Below are 21,244 nucleotides of genomic sequence, written 5' to 3'. Positions count from 1 at the left end.
TCACAACCCAATCAGCATTTATCATTTTCCATTTTTGCTATCTTTGCTATCAGAATTTCATTAATTTTCATTTCTCTATTTTTCTTTCTTTTTTTGCATGGCTTTAAATAATCTGGGTTTCTTCCTGTGAGAATTGTCTGGTATAGACATTAGATTGTTCAATTCAGGCCAAGAATTTTTGCCTCTTTTAGCATTCTCAATCCCTAGCACAGTGCTTGGCATATAATAGGTGCTTAATAAATGCTTATTGATTAACTGATTATATCCTTAGACCACATATAAGTTGGGGAATACCTCTTTTATTATAAATTTGAAACATATGTCCTAGAAGTGAGACATTTATCAGAGAAACTTGCTGCAGAGATTTTGTACTATTGTTTGTCATGTCAAACTTTTTGTGACCCCATTTGGGGTTTTCTTGGTAAAGAAACTGAAGTGTTTGGCACTTTCTTTTCCACTCATTTTTCCAGATGAGGAACTGAAGCAAACATGGTTAACAAAGCTAAAATGTCTGAGGCTGGATTAGAACTCTGGTTTTCCTGACTCCAAGACCAGTGCTTTATCCACTGTCCCATCTAGCTGCCCTAACTATGAAGATTTATTTCCATTTGATTGCTTCTCTTTTAATCTCAAGTCTGCTTTGGAAGCAGATTTTAAATATTTAGGGTTTAGTTCCAAAGTTCTCCCACTGCCAACAAGCTATTTAGAAGTCTGTTCAGGTTTGCCAATGCTTGCTCAGTCTAAGATCGCCATAAGTAAGGATCCCATTTACTCATCTAATGTTAATTTATATTTAAGAGTCGCACCTGAAGCACAAGGACCAAGAATAGTTGTATTGCAGGGACCTATTTAGATAGATAATATCTGGCACACTCTACTCAATGGCTCCCAGGGAGACTGTGATTTCTGCCTATGTGGAGTTTAGGAGACAGCTATGACTGGGTTATAACTCCTTTGCTTTCTTATCTCCAAGAGGGATATGAAGTTAAAGTTGTATCTGCTGCACATCAAATATTGCCAGCCTGGGTGTAGGATGCTCTTTGGGACATTTGGAATAAGAACTATTTTTCAGGGAAAGCAGTTCTGTCCCATACCTTAAGGATAACAATTAACTTTCTTTCTCCCTGATTAATCCCCTCCTGCCAAATGCTGAACATAGTATGAGACAATCACATGGAATTAGCAAATGTTTACCAAAGCAAACCGTTAAACAAAAATTGAGGAAGCTAGACATTTTAGCATAGACAATAATAAACATTAGAGTAAATGGGTTTTTTGATTCAGAAAAGAGATTCACTATACAATAGTATATAATGATAACATTATGTATTTTATTGTCACTATATAGGAATATGAATCAAGAAATGTTACATGACTGCAGCTCTTTGCATTGCTGCCTTCTCTCCCAATTCTCTACTCAATCTCTTGAAAGTCTTTTCACAAGTTCACATGTACCATCCTGGGCCTAGATATCTCTCAGCCAATCAGGAGTCAAGTCTCCCTGCATGTTTGCAGAATCACAGGGATATCCATCAGGGAATTATCCCACTTACCTGGGAATGTTACATATATAGTCATTAAATTACTATTCATAACATGTCAACTATAAGCAAATGAAAGGTACAGCAAGTATAATTCAAATTAACTCCAACAATGTGGAATTTATGCTCTAGTAGAAAGAGGATTCAAATAAATATATATTTTCTTAAATGTACCAATCCCCAGTAGAGCACAAAACACAACTGAAACCAACTTTTGTAAGTAAAAACTAAGAAAACAAATTTAAAAGATGCAACATTAAAATAACAAATAACCAGAAAATATTCCCTTGAAGTTAGCAAAAGGAGCTAGGTAAAACTTGGACATCAATTCCTCTTGCGCCTGGTGTTTTATACTTCAAGGAAACAAAATAGTCTCCCTGTACATTTCAAGTTATCAGTTCTATTTACTAGAAGCATGCACCACTCCTGCTCCAAGGAAGTTTTAGGAAGAGCCCTCTTAGCCATTGTACTCCCTTAGCAGGAACTACTCTTCTCCTAAGTATACCAATTTGTTGCACTCCAAATTCTGGAACACTAAAGTTCAGTTTTACAGCAGGAATTCTTTAACAGTGATGAAGCAAATTCTTCTTGGCATTTTTGCTTCATTAAATATATCAGGATGTATTCTAATATGTCTAAATCTGTCATTTCCGCTGACTACCTTCCACATCTATGCTAAAATTCTGCAGGTATTTTTGACGTGTATTCAAATGTTGAACTTTTAGCAATGCCAAACATATTCTTGAATAAGTTGAGTAAAAGCCTTCTATGTTTTCATAATTTGATTTCATGTCATATATGAGTAGCTGCACCAATTAAATATTAGACTGTAATGACCAAAAGAAAAAGAAAAAAAAGAAAATGAATGTGAATAAAAACCTAATTTTAGCAGTTATCCTTATTCTGTGTGAACAATCTTCTCTACTGAAGTAAACTGTGTTTTTGCATGATGGGAACTGACTGACTAAAGAATGTCAATATATCCTTTCATAAATTATTTCTTCAAACTGCTGCCCATAAAAAGCTATCACAATAAGCAACTAGGTTGCACAGTGAATGGAGTGCAGGGCTTGGAGTCAAGAAGAACTAAGTTCAAATTTGACCTCAAACACTTACTAGCTGAGCCTGAGCAAGTCATTTAACCTTGTTTACGTCAGTTTCCTTATGTGCAAAATGAACAGAAAAAAAGAAATAGCAAACCACTTCTTTGTCAAAAAACCCCAAATGGGATCATGTATCAACATGACTGAAAAACAAAAAGGTGGAATTAGAGTAGCAAATAGTGCAGTATGCCTTTCTAAGGGAAGGTATCCAAACAACATAATAAATCTGTTCATTTTAAGAACTAAATTAAATCTTACATGATGAAATGTATTCCTTTCTTCTTAAAGACTAAGTTTACTAGGTTTCATGTCAAAATAGTTTAGACAGTTAAATATGACAAACAGGAGGTTGATGAGCTTGCTAAATGTTCACCAAAGTCCATATCCATCTCCCATCTCTATAACTTTGACTGGACTTTTTCCTCATATCTGTAATGCACTTCTTCCTGGTCTTCTCTTAAAATACCTGCTTTCATTCAATTCTCAGCTCATGTGCATTTTCAAAAGGGAGCATTTCCCAACACGCGCCCTAAGAGGAGAGCACTCACCCTCATGAAACTATTACGTACATATCATATCTCTCTGTTGGAATTATGAGCTCCTTTAACACAAGCATCTATTTGTTTATAGTACCTGGCACTGAAGAGAAATGTAATAATCCTTGTTGGATTGATCTGGATTCTGGGACTTAAGCAAGGCTGTGTCTTTTCTCAGAAATGTTTTTGGTTTTGTTTTAATTTTATTAAAAAACAGAATTTTAAAAAAAAGAAAAACAAAAGTAAGACAAAACAAAATAAAACAGAACAGAACAGAACATTGTCATAGGCCCAGCAGAATTTCAGGGAGGATTCAAAATATAGAATTGTAGAGGGTCACAGACAGTGGAGGAACTCTGGGTGAGGTATAAAACCTTTCAGCTCATGGGAACCTGCTGTCGGCTCCACATCCCAGTGGGCTGTGACAACCTGTGTTGTGATTGAAACACAGTGATACCAGCTGGGAAACTACATACAATAGCAAGTTGTTTATGTGGTCTCACATGCTCAGTGTATACTTAGCATCTGCCAAGTGTTATTTCTGTTATATAAGGGTATGTGGGTATAAAAAGAGGGTATAAAAGAATAAACGGACTCCATATTTCCACCATCCTCAGGTGTCACTTCTCCACTAAGATGGTATGTTTTAATCACCCCGGTGTGAGGGTTCTAGAAAGCAGGACTCAATATTTTAATTACCCCAGCATAGGGGCTCTAGAAAGCAATAGTACAATTTGTCACCCCAACTTGGGGGCTCTAGAAAGTAAGGTATTTTAATCACCACTGCATGGGGACTCTAGAAAGCAATGGTATATTTTGTCACCCCAACTTGAGGGCTCTAAAAAGCCGGACACATGTACCATCCTGGTACAATAAATTACCAGTTCAAGAAAGGATATATAATAGTAGAAGAAATTATATTCAAGAGTATACATCTTTACTTCCTTGTAGGTTGTTCTGTTTTCTGTTGCACATATTTTTTACTTTATTCCTTTCTCCTCTTTCATCCTCCCATATCCCTGAAGCAGGCTATAGTTAAACAAGGATATATTTATGGATATATATACAGACACACACACACACACACACATACACATACATACATACACACCCCTTTCCTATCCTTACTCTTTGCTTTAATTGTGCTCCTTAACTTGCCTTGCTATTACTTAACCTTCCCCCAACTATGAATCCTTCCTTTGTCTTCTTCCCTGTGCTTTGCTTCCCCATCATCCATCCCTCTCCCTTTATTTCTTTATAGATTTTGGAGGGTATATCAATACTCTTCATGGTATTTATGTAATGTTACCATAATCCATTCTGATGTGAATAGGTTTTCAGAACCATGAGCCCTCTTCCCCCTTTAATGCCTCTGTGTCTATTCTTCCTCTGTATCTCATTTGTATAACATACTTACTATTTTTACCTTACCTCTGTCCCAATATTTCTTTTGAGTTACCTAGTTGCTGATATCAATCTTAAACATATGATATACATTTCCATGTAAAAAAGATAAACAATTAAGTTCCTTGAAATTAATTTTTGATATTGGTTCTTGTATTTTAAATTTACTATTGAAGTTGAAAGTCCTGAAAATCTGCAAGTTCTTTTAATGTGCATTTTTTTCATTCAATAGTATGGATAATTTTGCTGAACATATTTTTTGCCATAGGCCTAGCTGTTTTGATCGCCGATATATACAATTCCACGACCTGTGATCTTTTATTGTGGCTGCTGATATGTCCTGTACGATTATAATTGTAGCTCCCACATATTAGAATTTTTTTCTTGTTTCTTGCATAATTTTCTCTTTGATTTGGAAGTTTCAAAATTTGGCAATAATGTATGTGTTTTCCATAAAAGATCTCTTGGAGGTGGTGATCAGTGTATTTTTTATATTTCTATTTTTACTTCTGCTCTACTACTACAGGATAATTTTCTTGAATTATTTCTTGCATTATTCTGTCAAGATTCTTTTATGGTCACAGCTTTCAGATAATTATTCTTGTATTTTCTCTTCTTGATCTGTTCTCCAGATCTGTTGTTTTTCTTATAAACTGTTCTATTTTCTGTTCTATTTTTTCATTCTTTATATTCTGTTTTGTTATTTCTTGGTCTCTTATAATTTCACTGGCTTCCCCTTGTCCAATTCTAATTTTCAAAGCGTTATTTTTGTCTTTAAGATTATCTCCTTTAATAGTTGATTAATTTTTTTCATAATCATGTTTTTGGATGGTTTTGTTTTGTTTTGTTTTAATTTTTCCTCAATGTCTCTCATTTGATTTTTAAATTCTTTTTTGAGTTCTTCTATAAATTTTCTCTGGGCAGGAAGACATTTAATGTTACTCTTCCGGGTAGAAGAAGCTTTTTTTACTTTAGTGTCCTCCTCTGAAGATGAATCCTAATCTTCTCTGTTCTCATAGTAAGTTTCTATGTTTAGGTTCTTCATTGCCAATTCATTTTTTTTCTTAATGAGAAGCATTAGTGGAAATACCTCTATCATGGGGTGGAAGGTTGTGCCTCTTATGTCACATTAGCTCTCCTCTCTGAACTGAAACCCCAAACTAAGAGCTCCCCTCTTCTGTAAGTATTGGCAACCAGCAGCATCCCTGCCCCACTGCTTCTTCACACACAGGTGTGCTGGTTTCTTCTTTTTGAGGGCCCATCTCAGTAGCACAGCTGAGCTGAGCATTCCTAATCAGCCAAGGTTCTTTAGTCTTTCAGGACTCAAACTCCTAAAGCTATACAGGAGGTGAAAGTTTCTATGATTCCCAATGAGACTCCAGCCAAACCCATATAGGCACCAAAGTCCCTATCTGGTGTTTCTGTGGAGCAAGCCTGTAGTTTCAGATCTGATCTTCAGAACAGGAGGACCCATTTTCTGCCCCAAGTCTTTTTGATTTTTCATCAGTCTATGTTCTCCCTCAGGGGCAAATTTGTTCTGTTTGTGGGGAAATATAGAAAGCTTGACATTTACCAACCTAATCCAACATCTTCCCAGGATCTTCTCAGGAAGATTGTAAAGGGGATTCTTGATGAAACAACTAGATGTCCTTTCAGGTGATTATTTTAATAATGTTGTCTTGCATCTAGATCATGGAGTTCTAATGTGGGACTCAAATACCCCTAGGAGTACTGAGAATGTTTGGTAAATATCTATTCTACAGAAATATTTCCAAAGTAGCAGTGTTAATGAAAAGAAAAACAAGGAAGAGGCTGGGCTGAGATGAAAAAGGGAGGGGTCATAATAGAACATCTGAAAAATGGAAAGAGACAGATGAAAGAGTAGTTCCTACCACTTAAAACCAAATGAATAATTTTTTGGTTACAAAATCATTTTTATATTGAACTTGAAAAAATCAACAACAATGATTGAGTGAAGAATGAAGCAAATGAATCCCTGCAATAACCAGAAACTGAATTGATTTCCAATCTAGGAAGTTGCAAAATTTGTAACTCAGAAGTATATTTCATTCTTATTAAATATGCTCACAAAGCTAAATTTAATTTTATTTATAGAAACTTATCTCTGTGATTCAGTATTCTCAATTCTGTTCTCAATCAAATACAAAGCAAGAAATAAACTGGAAGATTGATATACAAATATATCTTTCAAAAATTATATCAGGAATAAAACTGTTAGTTGACAAGAAACAGAATCAAGACTTTCCAATTTATCTGACTGTATTCTGATAAAATTTAACAACTTAATGACAATTTTTCCATTTAACAAGTTTTTATTTTCTCTCTTTTCTACTCTCCTATAGTCCCCCTGTAAGGGATAAATAAAGACAATCAAACCCTTAGAACAAATATACATTGTCAAGCAAAGCAAAAAACTTTTTTTTTGGTCATGTCTAAAAATGTGTACTTTTCCACATTTACTCCATTATCCCTCTTTCAGGAGTCACATAGCATATTTCATTAATTCTCTAGAATCATGGTCAATCATGGTTTTTTTCCAGAGTTCTCAAGTCTTTGAAAGTTGTCTTTACAGTATTGCTGTTACTATATAAATTATTCTCCTGATTCTGTTTATTTTTGTTGTTCAGTCATTTCAGTGTTATGATTCATGATCCCATTTGGGGTTTTCTTGGCAAAGATACATTTCCTTCTCCAGCTCATTTTACACATAAGCAAACTGAAGCAAACAGGGTTAAATGACTTGCTCAGAGTCACACAGTTACTAAGTACCTGAGACTAGATTTGAACTTGATCCCTGGCCCAATACTCTGTGCACAGAAGTTAACTGCAATAACTGCCTTGGTCTTCTCAGGATTCTTTGAAACTGTGCCTTGCATAATTTCTTACAGCAAAATGATATTCTTTTATTTTGATATGTCATAATATGTCCAGTCATTCCCCAGTTGATTAACACCTCCTTTGTTTCCAATTCTTTCCCACAACAAAAAGAGATGCTATATTTTTATACATGTGGGTCCTTTTCCTCTTTCTTTAATCTATATGGAGTACAAATATATAGGTGGTATCTCTGGATCAAAGGGCAGGTGCAATTCAGTAATTTAGTGAGCATAGTTACAAATCACTTTTAGAATGGCTTGACAAATTTATAGAATCTTTTAATTTCTTTGATGTATGTTCTTGGTAAATTCTGGTTTGTTTCTTTTTATTTGAATGGGGAGTATGAGAAGAGCAAGATTGAACATCAGACTGTAAGAAGACTAAAAATGGTTGAGAACACCCGATCTAGGTAGTCCTCTCCATTACCCTCATAGCATACCATTGAAATATTGTGAGAAAACATTCAGAATTTTATGTAGTACTAATCTTTTAAAAAGAGCTATGTCGTTATGGTTTATTTGTAAGTTCCCCAACACATGGGAAATTTTCATTCGTCTCTGGTTATATTTAAAGTATACCTCTCTTTCTTAAAGAAAAGTTGGAGGAATAATTCCTACCACACAAAAACGAATGAATAGTTTGCTTACAAATTTTTTTTATATTGGACTAGAAAAAAATCAACAACAATAATTGAGAAATGAAGTAAATGAATCTCTGCAATAACAGAAATTGTGTTGATTTCCAATCTATAAAGTTACAAAATTAGTAATTTGGAGAAATAGATTTCATTCTTATTAACATGTTCACAGGGCTAAGAGGGGATATGGATACACTTTTCCCCTGATCTTCAACTTGTACTGAAAAAGTAATATTGTCTCCCGTTTCTTTAAAAGAGTCAAAATTTCTTCCCCAATCTCTCTAAAAGCTGTTATTAATCTTTTGAAAATATATTGGGCCACTAGGTATTTTTAAATTTATAATCAGATACATAGACATACATGATAATTTAAGATGGAACTTGATTGTTAGATAAATGATCTAAATAAGCATTGAACACTTTCTAGCTCCCAGCCAGGAGGGTCAGAGCTGTCTTTTCTTCCATCTGCTCCTCCCCTAACTAAGCAGAAAGCTCAGTAGCCCAGCAGCAGCAGGTATCCAGAGATTAAATGTATCTTCTTGATCCTCTCTACTGTCCTCATTCTGCAAAAGAGAATATTTCTAAGAGCCTTGTTGGTCCTCAGTGGTCCCAAAAGCCATGTTCAGAAAATGTTAACAAACTGTTGAACTCTAAGACAGAGTTGATTTACCCATTTCTAAAGTCTGATGGCTGTCTCCATGGCATTTAGCCCTTTCACTCATGACTGACTCTTTGTGACTCTAGTTGGGATTTTCCTGGCAAAGATACTGAAATTGTTTACCATCTCCTTCTCCAGCTCATTTTACAGATGAGGAAATTGAAAAAAAGAGGGTTAAGTGACTTGTTTAGAATCACATAGCTAGTAAATGTCTGAAGTGAAGATTTGAATTCAGGTCATCCTGATTCCAGACCTGGTACTCTATCTATTGCACCACCTAGCCTAATAACTTAGGGTTACACAAACCATTTCTAAATGTTTTCCTTTAAATTTTGATCCTCTGATAGCAAGGAGTGTGCATGTGTATGTGTGTGTTCAATACATGCTGTGTTAGCTTTAGTCCAACAATTTAGGGCTTAAACACCTACTTACATTTGTTTAAATCCACAGGTGCTGTATTTTCTCTATCATCTTGCTGTTTGGGATATTGGCTTTGATGTATTTTGTGATTTTTTAAGCAATTCTAGCTGAATTTACTGAATACTCTCAATCTGATAATTAACTGAAAAAGGAATGCATTTGCCCCTTAATGGAATGCTATAGATTCATTTTTAGGATCCTCCAACTAGAAATAAATTTCTATAAAGAGTACAGCCCTCTCAAGTTTAATAATAAATTAAAATTTCTATTAAAATAATTTATATAAAAACATTTACACAAATTAAATGTCACATAAAAGAGGGATTAGTTTTGCTTCTCTTGACCTTTACAGGCAGAACTATTATCAATGAAAAGAGGCAACACAGATACATATGTCAGTCCTATGTAAGGAAAAGTCTTGGGGCAGAACAAATTTCCCCATATATAAAAGTTTTCAAATAGAGACTGCATGGCCAACTTGTTAAAAATTTTAGGGATCCGAGTTGAAATAAAGAATTTCTAAGACCCTTTCTTTCCTTCCAATTCTGTAATTCTGTCTTTCTGACATTTTTATCACACGTTGTCAACTTCCCAGATGAGTTAGCTGATGCTACTGGTTTGTAATTTGCATTCATGATTATATTCAGGGAAAAAAGTCACAAAAACACATAATTTAAGAGTTAGAAGAGAAATCAGAAGCAATGTAGTCCAATTTGTCCACCATAAGATGCCCAATAAGCCTCAGTTTGAAATTTTTCAGAGTGGAGAGAACCCACCATCTTTCAAAGGGCCTTTTCCACTTTTGGAGAACTGTAATTGTTTGAAAGATTTTCCTGTTATCAAGCCAAAACTTGTCTTTTTCTTCTACCTGTTATTTCTTTTCAACCACTGGGTTTTTTTGGCTGAGATTCTATAATCTAATCTCTCCTCCACAAAACAGCCCATCAGATACTTTAAGATAACTATCATGCTTCTCCTAATCAAACAGACCAAATAGATACACTTCCTTTCATCAGTCCTTCTGTGGCATGGACTCAAGGTCCTTCACATCCTGATTCCCCTCCTTTGGACATTCTTTAGCTTATCAACTTCTTAAACTATGGCATTCAAAACTGAGCTCAGTCCAGGTGAGTTCTAACAATGGCAAAAAATCCTCACCTATCTCATAGCCCAAGGCTGCATTAGCTTTTTTGAGTGCCATAGATTGTTACACTGTTGACTCTGCTTAATTTGTGATCCACTAAAACCTTACTATCTTTTCCAGAACAACTACTGTGTAACCATATCTTCTCAGTCTTCTATTTGTGAAATTGATTTTTTGTGTCAATGATACATAAGACTTTATTTACATGTATATCTAATAAAATTCTTATTACTAGATTCTTACCCAATATCCTATCTTGTCAAGATCCTCTTATATCTTGTGTTTGTTACCTATGCATTAGGTATCCTTCATCTGAAAACTTTACAACAATGACATTTTTGCTTTTATCCACATGACTGATAAAAATGTTATACATCACTGAACCAAACACGGGTCTCTAAGTTGCTCCCCAGATGAACGCTTGCTATTTAGTTGTTTAATCATCAAGCATTCTTTCAGTCTAGCTAACTATCTGTATCATCTTTTCCATAGTTCTACATTTTCTCTACAAGGTTAGAATGTAATATTTTATCAAAAGTTTTGCTAAAATCTAAATAAAGTACATCCATATCTCTTATCTGAAATTTAACAATTTCATTAAAAAAAAAGGAAATAAGATTAGTTTAGTATCAATCAACAAACATTTATTAAGCACTTACCGGGTACCAGGCACTGCATTAAGGGCTGAAATTATAAATAAAATTCTGAAACAATCCCTACTTTTGATCTATTTTTATCTATACTTTCTATTGTCCTTTTGAAAATATCATTGGATTTTATTCTTTTTATTCTTTTCTTCTCTTTCTAAAAATTTACCAACATCATTTTAAAGATCCTTTCTAGAATTTTTACAGGAGTCAAAATCAAGCCAGCTAGCCTCTGGCTTTTAAATTCTATTTTCTTTTTTAAAATTAGCCCTAAATAACCTTTGTCCTTGGTACCATTTTCCTTGATCACTCAGATATCATCTTTCTTTTTCAAGTAATGAGTTTTTTTAATTAATCTGTCCTTCCCACTAACCCTTCTGCCCATTGAGAAAATTAAAAACAAACAAAAGAAATCTTTTAGTATCTATCTACATAGTCAAGCAAAATGAATTCATATTTGGTCATATATAAAAATGTATATTTCCTTATGCATTTAAGTTCATTTCTTCTGGCATATTATATCTACATTCTTTGGGACCCTTGGTTTATTATTGCATTGACCAGAGTTCTAAAGGCTCTAAAGTTGCTTTTTTTTCTATAATGTTGCTATCACTGCATGAATTGTTCTCCTTGTTCTGCTCATTTCATTCTGCATCAATTCATATGTCTTCCCACTTCCTTTGAAATTAACTATTTATCATTTTGTATAGCACAACAATATTTCATTACATCTTTTTGCCGCAAATTATTTAGCCATTCCTTAACCACTTAGTTTCCAATTTGGTACTACAATAAAGAGCTGATATACATTTCTATATATAGACATCCTCAATCTTTGACCTAATAGTGGTACAATTGGGTCAGAAGGCCTACAAAGTTTAGTAACTTTCTGTTACTAAATTGCTTTCCAGAATGCCTGGAACAATTCACAGTTCTACTAATAATGCTGCAACATTTGTCATTTTCCTATTTTTGTAATCTTTAACAGTTTCATGGGTATAAAGTAAAATCTCAAAGTTGCTTTAATTTGAATTTCTCTAATTATTAGTGATTTAAAGTATTTTTCTTATGACTGGGATAGCTTGAATTTCTTTCTTTGGTAACTGCTTGTTCACATCCTTTTCACCACCATTCCATTGGGAGAATGGCTATGAATCATGTAAATTTCAATCAGGTCCTTATGGATCTTGGAAGTGAGACTTTCATCAGAGAAACATTGCAAAGAATTTTTCCCAGTCACTTATTTCCCTTCTGATTTTTACTGTTTTAGATTTGTTTGTATCTTTTTTTATTTTCATGTGACTCTTCCTATCACTTGATTTTCCCCTCTCTCCATAGTTCTAAAAGATAATGGTTTCTTCACTTTTCTAATTTATGTTATAATCTTATATACTTAGATGATATATCCATTTGGAACTTATCTTGGCATGTTGGGTAATATGTTGGCCTAAATTTAATTATTGCCAGACTCTACAGTTTTTCCAGTAAATTTTTCAAACAGTGACCCTTTTCCACAATATCTGCAGGCTTTGGGCTTATTGTATTTGTTTTCTTCTATTTTTGTGTACCCATTTTGTTCCCCATAGATCTTTCTCTCTTCTTTTAACCAGTACAAAAATTATTTTAATGATTATTGCTTTGCAGTACAATTTGAGATTTAATGTTGATAGAACTTAACCTGTTTTTGATGAAACTGACAAGGTCTTTGTAAATCTTTTGTTTCCTTTCTAAATTTTTACCAGCATTATTTTGATGAACCATTCTAGAATTTTCTCAGAAGTCAAAGTCAAACTCACTGGCTTCTAGTTAATAAATTCTGTTCTCTTCCCTTTTTGACATTAACCCGTAAAAATCTTTGACCCTGGTACCATTTTTCTTGATCATTCAGATATCATTGTCACTTATTCAGCAGCCACATCTAAGAGCACTTTCAGTACCTAAAGATGTTTATCTGATCATCTAAATTTATAAAGTATGATAAGGAGCTCTTTTTAGTTTTTTCTTCATATCTTGGCAATCACTTCTCTCTTAATTATTTCAAATATAGTTTTAGTGTGGGTTTTTTTTTGGGGGGGGCGGATTTTCCTGAATTTCTCTCGCCAGCCTCGGCTCTTTCTGAGCTTTAGAATTCTTGATGCTATTTTCACAGGACCATGACATGCTCTTATCTTCATCTTATTAACTGACCTTACTTCTATCTTCTTTGATACATTTCTTTTTTTTTCTTTTTAATGTAAGATGTTTAATCGGTGAGGTCTCTGTATATCCATTTCAAGCTTTTTAGATAAATCCCATTTTTCTCCTACTTGTAATCATTTCCTTGGTACCTCTTTCTTGGGGGTTCTCGATAGTGAGGCACACAAAAAAGACTATAGATAAAGAGAGGTTTGTTGGAGAAGCATTATATCTGAAGAAAGTATATTTATGTAAAGAAATTCGGGAGTCAGAAGGAGGAAATATGATGGAAAGCACTTCATTCCTGAGCATCTCCCATTCTTCTTAGTCTGATTTTCCCAAAACAGTTTAGTTCTAGGTTTTCTCTGAATTCTTTGAAATTTGCTTTCTCCATATCTGGAGTACATGCCTGGTTTCCTCTTCTTCTCCATTACAAACACTCAGAAGTCTCTTCTCTCTTTGCCCCCACCAAGGGCTCCCATAAATTATGGTCAGTTCCTTCCTGTTAATATGAATCAGATACAGAATAGGATTTCTCCTTCTGAAGGATGAAATTATGACTAAGACAAGTCAGGAAATTAATAATGGCTCTACAAATGACAGAGAGAGGGAGAGAGAGAGAGAGAGAGAGAGAGAGAGAGAGAGAGAGAGAGAGAGAGAGAGAGAGAGCATGATCCAGAAGATATCTAGATAATTGTGACCACAAGATCTTATACAGACTCTTCATCTGGTTTTCTCTTTTTGTTTGGAGTATATTGCAGTAACAAAACTACATGTATTTCTCTCCCTTCATTGACCTTCATTCAGATACTCTCCATCAAGTTTCCTCTCTCTCATTCCTAATTTCTTCACATGAGTGGTGCTTCTCCACATACCTTTTCCTCTTTGTTTTGAATGAAGAACTTCTGCAAAGAAAGAATTAAAATAGAGATTTTAATTTATTGATATCAGTGGCTAACGAAAATTGTATTTATTTCCAACAAAGAAAAATGTGGGGGCATTCTAACTTCTAGGTTTAGTTTGTAAGCATATGTAATTCTAATTTTTTTTAATTCTGACTTATTATTCAGTTTGTAATATCACTTAGAAATTGTCCCATGGTAGGAAATGGACTAAAAAAACAAAGGTAAGATTACAAATAAATAGAAGGTAGTAAAGTGGAATGCCAGATCTGAAATCAGGAAGACTCATCTTCATGAGTTCAAATCCAGACTCAGACATTTACTAATAGTGTGACTGTGGACAAATCACTTATCCTGTTTGCCTCAGTTTTCCTTATTTGTTAAATGAGATGGAGAAGGAAATGGCAAATATCTCTAGTATTTTTGCCAAGAAAATCTTAAATGGACTCATGAAGAGTCGGATATGAGGGGAAAAAAACCTGAGCAATAAAAATATTACAGATGTTCACAGTAAAGTGTATAAAAATGTTTCCATTTTATTCTTATGAAGCTCACACTCGTCATTAGTCATCAAGAATAAAAGACCAATTTGTTCCTAGGAGGAAGAGGTTGAAAACTCTAATGCTAATAATACTTATTAAAAATTTTATTTAGAAAACTAGATGAATTTTGGAAACCTACAGTAAATTTAATGGTGTGATTTGAAATTTAATGTTGACAATAGGTCTTTATAGACAATGACCATTCCATTTTCTCCTCCCCACCCACACAAACTTGACATTTGCAATCATTTTTTGTTTTATTTTGTTTTTTTTTTTACCAATATTTACTAAAACTACCTATTCCATACCATAGATTTGAACAGGCATTTATGGTTATAAAAACTTGCACTATAGCACGTTCCAGAGTTGTTTTCAGGGAACTAAGCTGTGGAGTTCATCTATTTTTAAATTTTCTGATTATGATTTAATGGTTTGGTTTTGTCTAAAAGTAAAATGCACCCAAATAGGGTCATACAAAATAAAACACAAAACCTGGAAAATAAAACAAAAATAAGCTCTAGCTCTAAACTAGCTTAACAATTAGAAAATAAATGCATTTTTAAATTACATTATTTTGATTTTCTAGCCAATATTTTCCTGATGTATTTTGAAACCTGTGAATATATTTATGGAATCTTATGAACACGAGGGATTAACAAAGTTTTTAAGTCTATATGTAAAAGAGTTGAATAAAGTTTTAATTTTTGAATCCCCATTTTGCAGATCAGAGAAATGAGTGTATTTTGTATTTTTAATTAGATTTCTTTTTGGTTTTTTTTCCACTCCCTTTTCTATTCCTCTTTTTTTCCCCAAATACCCTTACAGAAACACAAAGTAGATCTTTTCTACAAATTACGTCATGTGATGAATGAACTTATTGATCTTCGGAGGCAGCTACTCTCTGGTCACCTTACTCAGGATCAGGTGCGAGAGGTTAAGAGACACATCACAGTGCGCCTAGACTGGGGGAATGAGTAAGTATGATTATACTTCAACACTTTCTCCAACTACTTATTAACTATTCAATTCTCTTTGAATTTGCAAGGTGGCAAAGCTTCTTTAGTTAGAGAATGACCCTTCTTACACAGAATTTTTTTCTGTCTCTGATACTGACACTTATTGGCTGTGTAACCCTGGCAGTCACTTACCCCTGTTTGTGTTAGTTTCCCCATCTGAAAAATGAGCTGGAGATGGAAATGACAAACCTCTCCGGTATTTTTGCCAAGAAACCCCAAAAGGTGCCCCAAAATGTTAAACATGACCAATAACTGAACAAAAAAATTAAATGAAATAGTTGAGGTCAAAGAAAGGGAAAGAGAAAAAGGAAAGAACACCAGCCCTGGTATCAGGAAGATCTGCAAAAGGCACTTAAGTTCTATAAAATCTGTAAAATGGGGGAAATGATAGCCTCTACTTCTCTGGGCTGTTGTAAAGATCAAATGAGATCTTAATTGTAAGGCACTTCACTCAGTGCCTGACACGACACGCATGAGTGCTTATGTAAATGTTATCTATTACTAGTTGGGTGACCCCAGGCAATTTATCTCTCAGGATTGCGGTGTGGATAAAATGAGATATATGGAAAGTGCTTTGCAAGCCTTCAAGTACCATATAAATTTCATATGTGTGTGTGTGTGTGTGTGTGTGTATAATACTTATCATTTTTATTATTACTGCATTATGGTTTTGAATATTTAAATCTATGGTTGTACAGTGAATAAGAATCTGAAGGGATTTCACAAAAAGGGTTTTATGCTGCCAAATATTTTTTCATGTCATATTTTTTTAAGTGTCATTTATTTGTATTGTAATTGCAAAGAAAATCTGAGCCTTTGGGACAGGAAAATTATACCAGAACCTGCAACCTTCTTTTTCTTACTTTTCCATTGGTCTTGTAATTCTTATACTTCTCTTTTAAATCACTCATTATATAAGTGGATCTTTTACAAGGAAAATGGAGAACAGTGGAAATTGGAGGGGGGAGAGGAGCACATAAATATTTGATTGAAAATTAATATGTAAATAATGATCTCAATTGAAAACAAACCCTATCTAAAAGTCAACTTGGGAATTCTATGTATGTGATGTTTGGTTATGCAGAGCCCAAGAGTTATAGATCTAAATTGTATGTCCTTTGTCATATTCCTTCCTAAAGGATACATTAGATGCACAAAATAATAAATAGTTTTCCATGATGCAACAGGTCAGTCTTATTAATATGGAGATCTATTTTATTAGAGAATTTTTGCTAACAGAGACCATGAAGAAACAAGATCAGACAAAACTACCTTAAGGATTAAAGTAAATATGATTAATTAGCACAATCATTTTACTATATTGAGTAGAAGACAGGACATAGAAGAAACTTCTGCCAAATATCTTCTTACTTTGATCTGTTACTCTTCTAGTTAGTCATACTTGAGTATGACAGTTCATTCCCCTAAAATAAATTTTCTAAAATAACACCATGCATGTCAACTTATAAATAAATTAGCTTAGAAAAAAATCACATAAAATAGTAAAGACTGCTATATATTAAAAAATTTATATATCATAAGATGAATGCCATCCAGTGACTATGTGTGAATTGTTTTCCTCTGGGCCCAAGGATAAAATTCATGAAGAAACTGGCAGAGCAATTTTTGCTGCTCTGGGCACCCAACACTGATTACCTTCCCTCCCCAGATGGAAACAGGAGTATAAGTCACATAGGATTTACATAGTGACATACTATTCCTCTCTTCCTCCTTTCCCTTTCTGTTTTCCTTCCTTTGCTTTCTCCATGTGGCCTTTCTTAGAGGTGGCCCATAAAGGGCACAAATGGAAGCTGAGCTACCTTGAGAATGAGCCAACAGGGGAAAATCAGCAAATATTTTAATGTGTAGTAGGCAAAGAAGAACAAAACAGAATAATGTGTTTGAATCTATGATCTCACCTTATGTAGAGTTTTGGTTTTTTTAAAGTGAGTATTCAATTTAACTTGGGAGTAACAAAATTGTCATTTGTTTTTGTCTGAATTTCTGACCTTTTTAATTCTTTGTTTTTTATTATTGATACCCTTTTTTAAAAAAAAATCTCTATGACTACCTAGTATCTCACCAATTCACACATACAGACACACACACACACACAAACACACACACACATATACACACACACACTCCTGAATAGAAACTTTTCACAAAGCAAATCCACATATGAAGCATGTTTGAAAAAAATCTTATTCTTATATACCTATAAGAATCAAGGTACTATAAGATCAAAAGGAGCAATTACACCTATGAGAATGCCTACCACATGATGAGTGTTTATCAAGTTCTTGCCAATTAATTGATCTCTCCATCTCTAGTTCATTATGCAGTTTCCTAGGGGTGGAAGACAGGATTAATCACTACTCCAGTTTAACTTTGGAGACTTGTCACTATACAGTATCAGCAGAAGAATATTATTATTTCAAAGGTGGGCCTTCCTTTCAAGGATACCTTTAGAGTAATTAAAAGCACTGATCCAAAAATATCCTGATTTATTTTTAACCTTTCAATCACTGCCTGATCTAATGTATAGTATTTTGATGCCCTCAAAGAGGCAAGGACTCTTTATCTAGCTCCTTTGCCATATTGGAAAATAGTGATATTGACAATATACATTCTCTAATAACTCTATGGACTCTGTCCTCTACAGTGAAGGATAAGAGTTCCAAAAACAAAATCAATTATTTCCAAGGTACAAATAAATCATAATTCCTTTGCACTGCCTTTTTTCATTTTTTTTTCCCCATCAGTACGTCTGAAGATACAAAAATCTATAAAACCAGAATTTTCACAGGGTAACTTATGACAGAATTGTCATCCAGTCAACAAGCATTAATAAGTACATACTATGTTTTAGTCACCATGCTAAGCTCTGGAGATTCAAAGAAAATAAAAACATAGTCCCTGTGCATATTCATATTCTAAAGATAGAAACAACTATGTAGATACAGTATTCATTCAGAGAATTCAGACATTCAGAGGGAAAAGTACTAGAAATCACAGGGACTGGAAAAGACCTCTGGAAGGAGGTATTTGAATGAATATTTTAGGAAGCCCAGAGAAGTCAGTACATGAAATGGATAGAATTCCAGACATCAGGAACAGTCAATGAAAAAGCAGTTAAGAAGTGGAGTGTCCCCAATGCAGCCATTGTTATAGAATCATAGCGTACAGGAGAGGATAGAAGAAAAAAATACAAGAAGTTCGAAGATGTAGAAAGGGGCCTGATTTGAAGGGCTTTAAATACCAAATGGAATTTTATTTTTGATCCTAAAGGTAAAAAAGTAAGAGGAAAGAGTAACATGGTCAGCTGTGCTCTTTAGAAAAATCACTTTAGCACCTAAATGGAAAGTAGATTCAAGTAGAAAGAGACTTGAGGCAGGAAGACAAGGCTGTTGCCATATTCTAGGTATGAGATAATAATAAAAACTTCACCAAAGTTTGGTGGTTGTGTGGGAGAAGGACAAATATATAAGAGATGTGATAAAAATAGAAATAATGTAGCTTGGCAACTTGTGAAATCCATGACATGAATACAAGACGGAAATCAAGGAGCACCAGTAGTAGTATCTACCACTAGTAGAGACTCGCAGCATGGTGGTGCCTTTGACTAGTAATAGCAGAGACTGAGATTAAAGATTGTTGGGAATGGGGAGATGAGGAGAGAAGGTCATGAGCTCTTTTTTAAACATATTTGAGTTTGAGAAGACCTCTTTGATCTTGATTTTAGAGACAGAGTAGGGCATCATTGCACAGAGATAATTGAACCCATTGCAGGTGATGAGATCATATTTAGTGGGTATGGCCAAGAGAACAATCCAGGAAACTGAGAGGAAGTAGTCATACACATAGGAAGGGAAACCCAAGATAGACCAATGTTATAAAAATCTGAAGAAGAGAGAATATCCAGGAGAAGACAATGATCAACAATGGCAAGAATAAGGATGGAGAAGGGCCATTAGATTAGCAATTAAGATCTCATTAATGAGATTTGCTTGTTATGCTTCAGTCTGATGCTGAGAAAATAAGTCCTTGCAACCTGTGTTGTATTTGTTCACTTATTTAATTTGTAAAGCTATAAAACCGATCTGCAAGTTTAATGCTATACCAAATTTAAATGTTGGAGATTGTAACGCGTACAAACCTGTACTTACATAGTTGCACCTTTATGAGAGCAAAACTTGTAAGCCCTTTAAAGAAATGTTGAAGCTGTGCATAGAAATTTAAAAAAGTAAAAATTATACATTTAATTTTCTTCAACATGTCTCTATATTCATGCCTACTTCTACTCTTGACTCTCGGGATTTCTCTACCTTGTCCTCTTGACTCCTTTTCTGGCTGCTTTTTATGTTTTGTCTTCTCCAATTAGGAATTTAAGATTTTTAAGGAAAGAAACTGTCTTCCTTCTTTATATTTACATTTCCATTTATATTTTCACTTCTTAGTCATGTGTCTAACACACAGTAGGCACTCAACAAATGTATTTTCTATCTCAAAAAAGTACCTTACTACTTAAAGATTTTCCTTATACCATAATCTCATCAGTATAATGATTCTACATCACTAAATACAAACGAGTTGCATTAGTCCATTAATATTATCTGACACATCAAAACATCTGCCTCTGATACTTTGTGATGGTACTTTCTCAAAAACATAAGATTTCTCATCGGAAATTAAATAAAATAAAAGAGCTTTGTATAAATTTATCACATTCATATATCTCTTACAAAACTTCCATTAAACTTAATTATGTATTGCCAGAGGAAAAATATGCATTTGCCACAAATATTGAAAATTGGAACTAAAATAATCTCAGGGTCTTCAGAATCCTGCATAGCAGCAGAATCCAAAAATTCAAAATGGTGGCCTCAGACATTTATTAGCTTTGTGACACTGAGAGAATCAATTAGCCCCAATTGCTTCCAAACAAAAGTTCAAAATGGAACTAAATCATAGGAGCATAGAATTAAGGCTGAAAAGAATTTCACACATAATCTACTCCAACTCTTTAATTATATAGACAAGAAAACAGTCCCAAAGCTCTTAAATTATTTGCCCAGTTATACAGGTTGTGAGTGACAGAGCTAGAATTCAAACAAAGAGTTGATGCAGTGATTCAATATACAAAATACTACCAGCCCATGAATAAATGAAATTTGTTTATTTGAGGAATGGCCTAATGAGTAATGTAATTTAAGGTATCTAGCGGTCAATAGAACAATAGTAATGATTTGCACTTATGTGAGCTATATAGATTATAAAGCATTTTTCCTCCCAAACAACCATATCAGAGAGACAGTACAAATCTCCATTTTACAGAAAAGAAAACTGAAACTTAAAGCTGTACAATGATGTACACTACTAAATAGCAAATAGAATTTGAACTCTAAACTTTCAACTCTGCTTTGTATATAACTTCTGTCTTTAAGTAGCATGTTTGAATATAATTACTTAAATGCCCTTAACCTTAAGCCGTATTTTAAGCATATCTAGTTTTTTTTAACTCTTTTGGGTTTGGTTTTTCTGTCAGAAATGGAATGTGAATGTCCTTAAATCCTACAATAATAAAAAAAAGAAAGAAAGAAAGAAAGAAACAGAAATAA

At 33.9% G+C, this 21,244-nt stretch overlaps 1 protein-coding gene across 1 annotated transcript in view; it reads left to right on the top strand.

The window, feature by feature from the left end:
• The window catches only part of DOCK3 (dedicator of cytokinesis 3), a 513,257-nt gene that overhangs the window by 289,788 nt on the left and 202,225 nt on the right, over positions 1-21,244 (top strand). Inside the window, exon 6 of the mRNA XM_051985737.1 lies at positions 15,433-15,581. Within this exon, the coding sequence (XP_051841697.1) occupies positions 15,433-15,581 (149 nt within the window). The remainder of the gene's footprint in view (positions 1-15,432; positions 15,582-21,244) is intronic.

Source organism: Antechinus flavipes, chromosome 1 (assembly GCF_016432865.1).
Source record: "Antechinus flavipes isolate AdamAnt ecotype Samford, QLD, Australia chromosome 1, AdamAnt_v2, whole genome shotgun sequence".
In the NCBI taxonomy this organism is placed as follows: Eukaryota; Metazoa; Chordata; class Mammalia; order Dasyuromorphia; family Dasyuridae; genus Antechinus; species Antechinus flavipes.
Note: the sequence above shows the minus strand (reverse complement) of the source record. Positions and strands in the feature narration are given on the sequence as shown.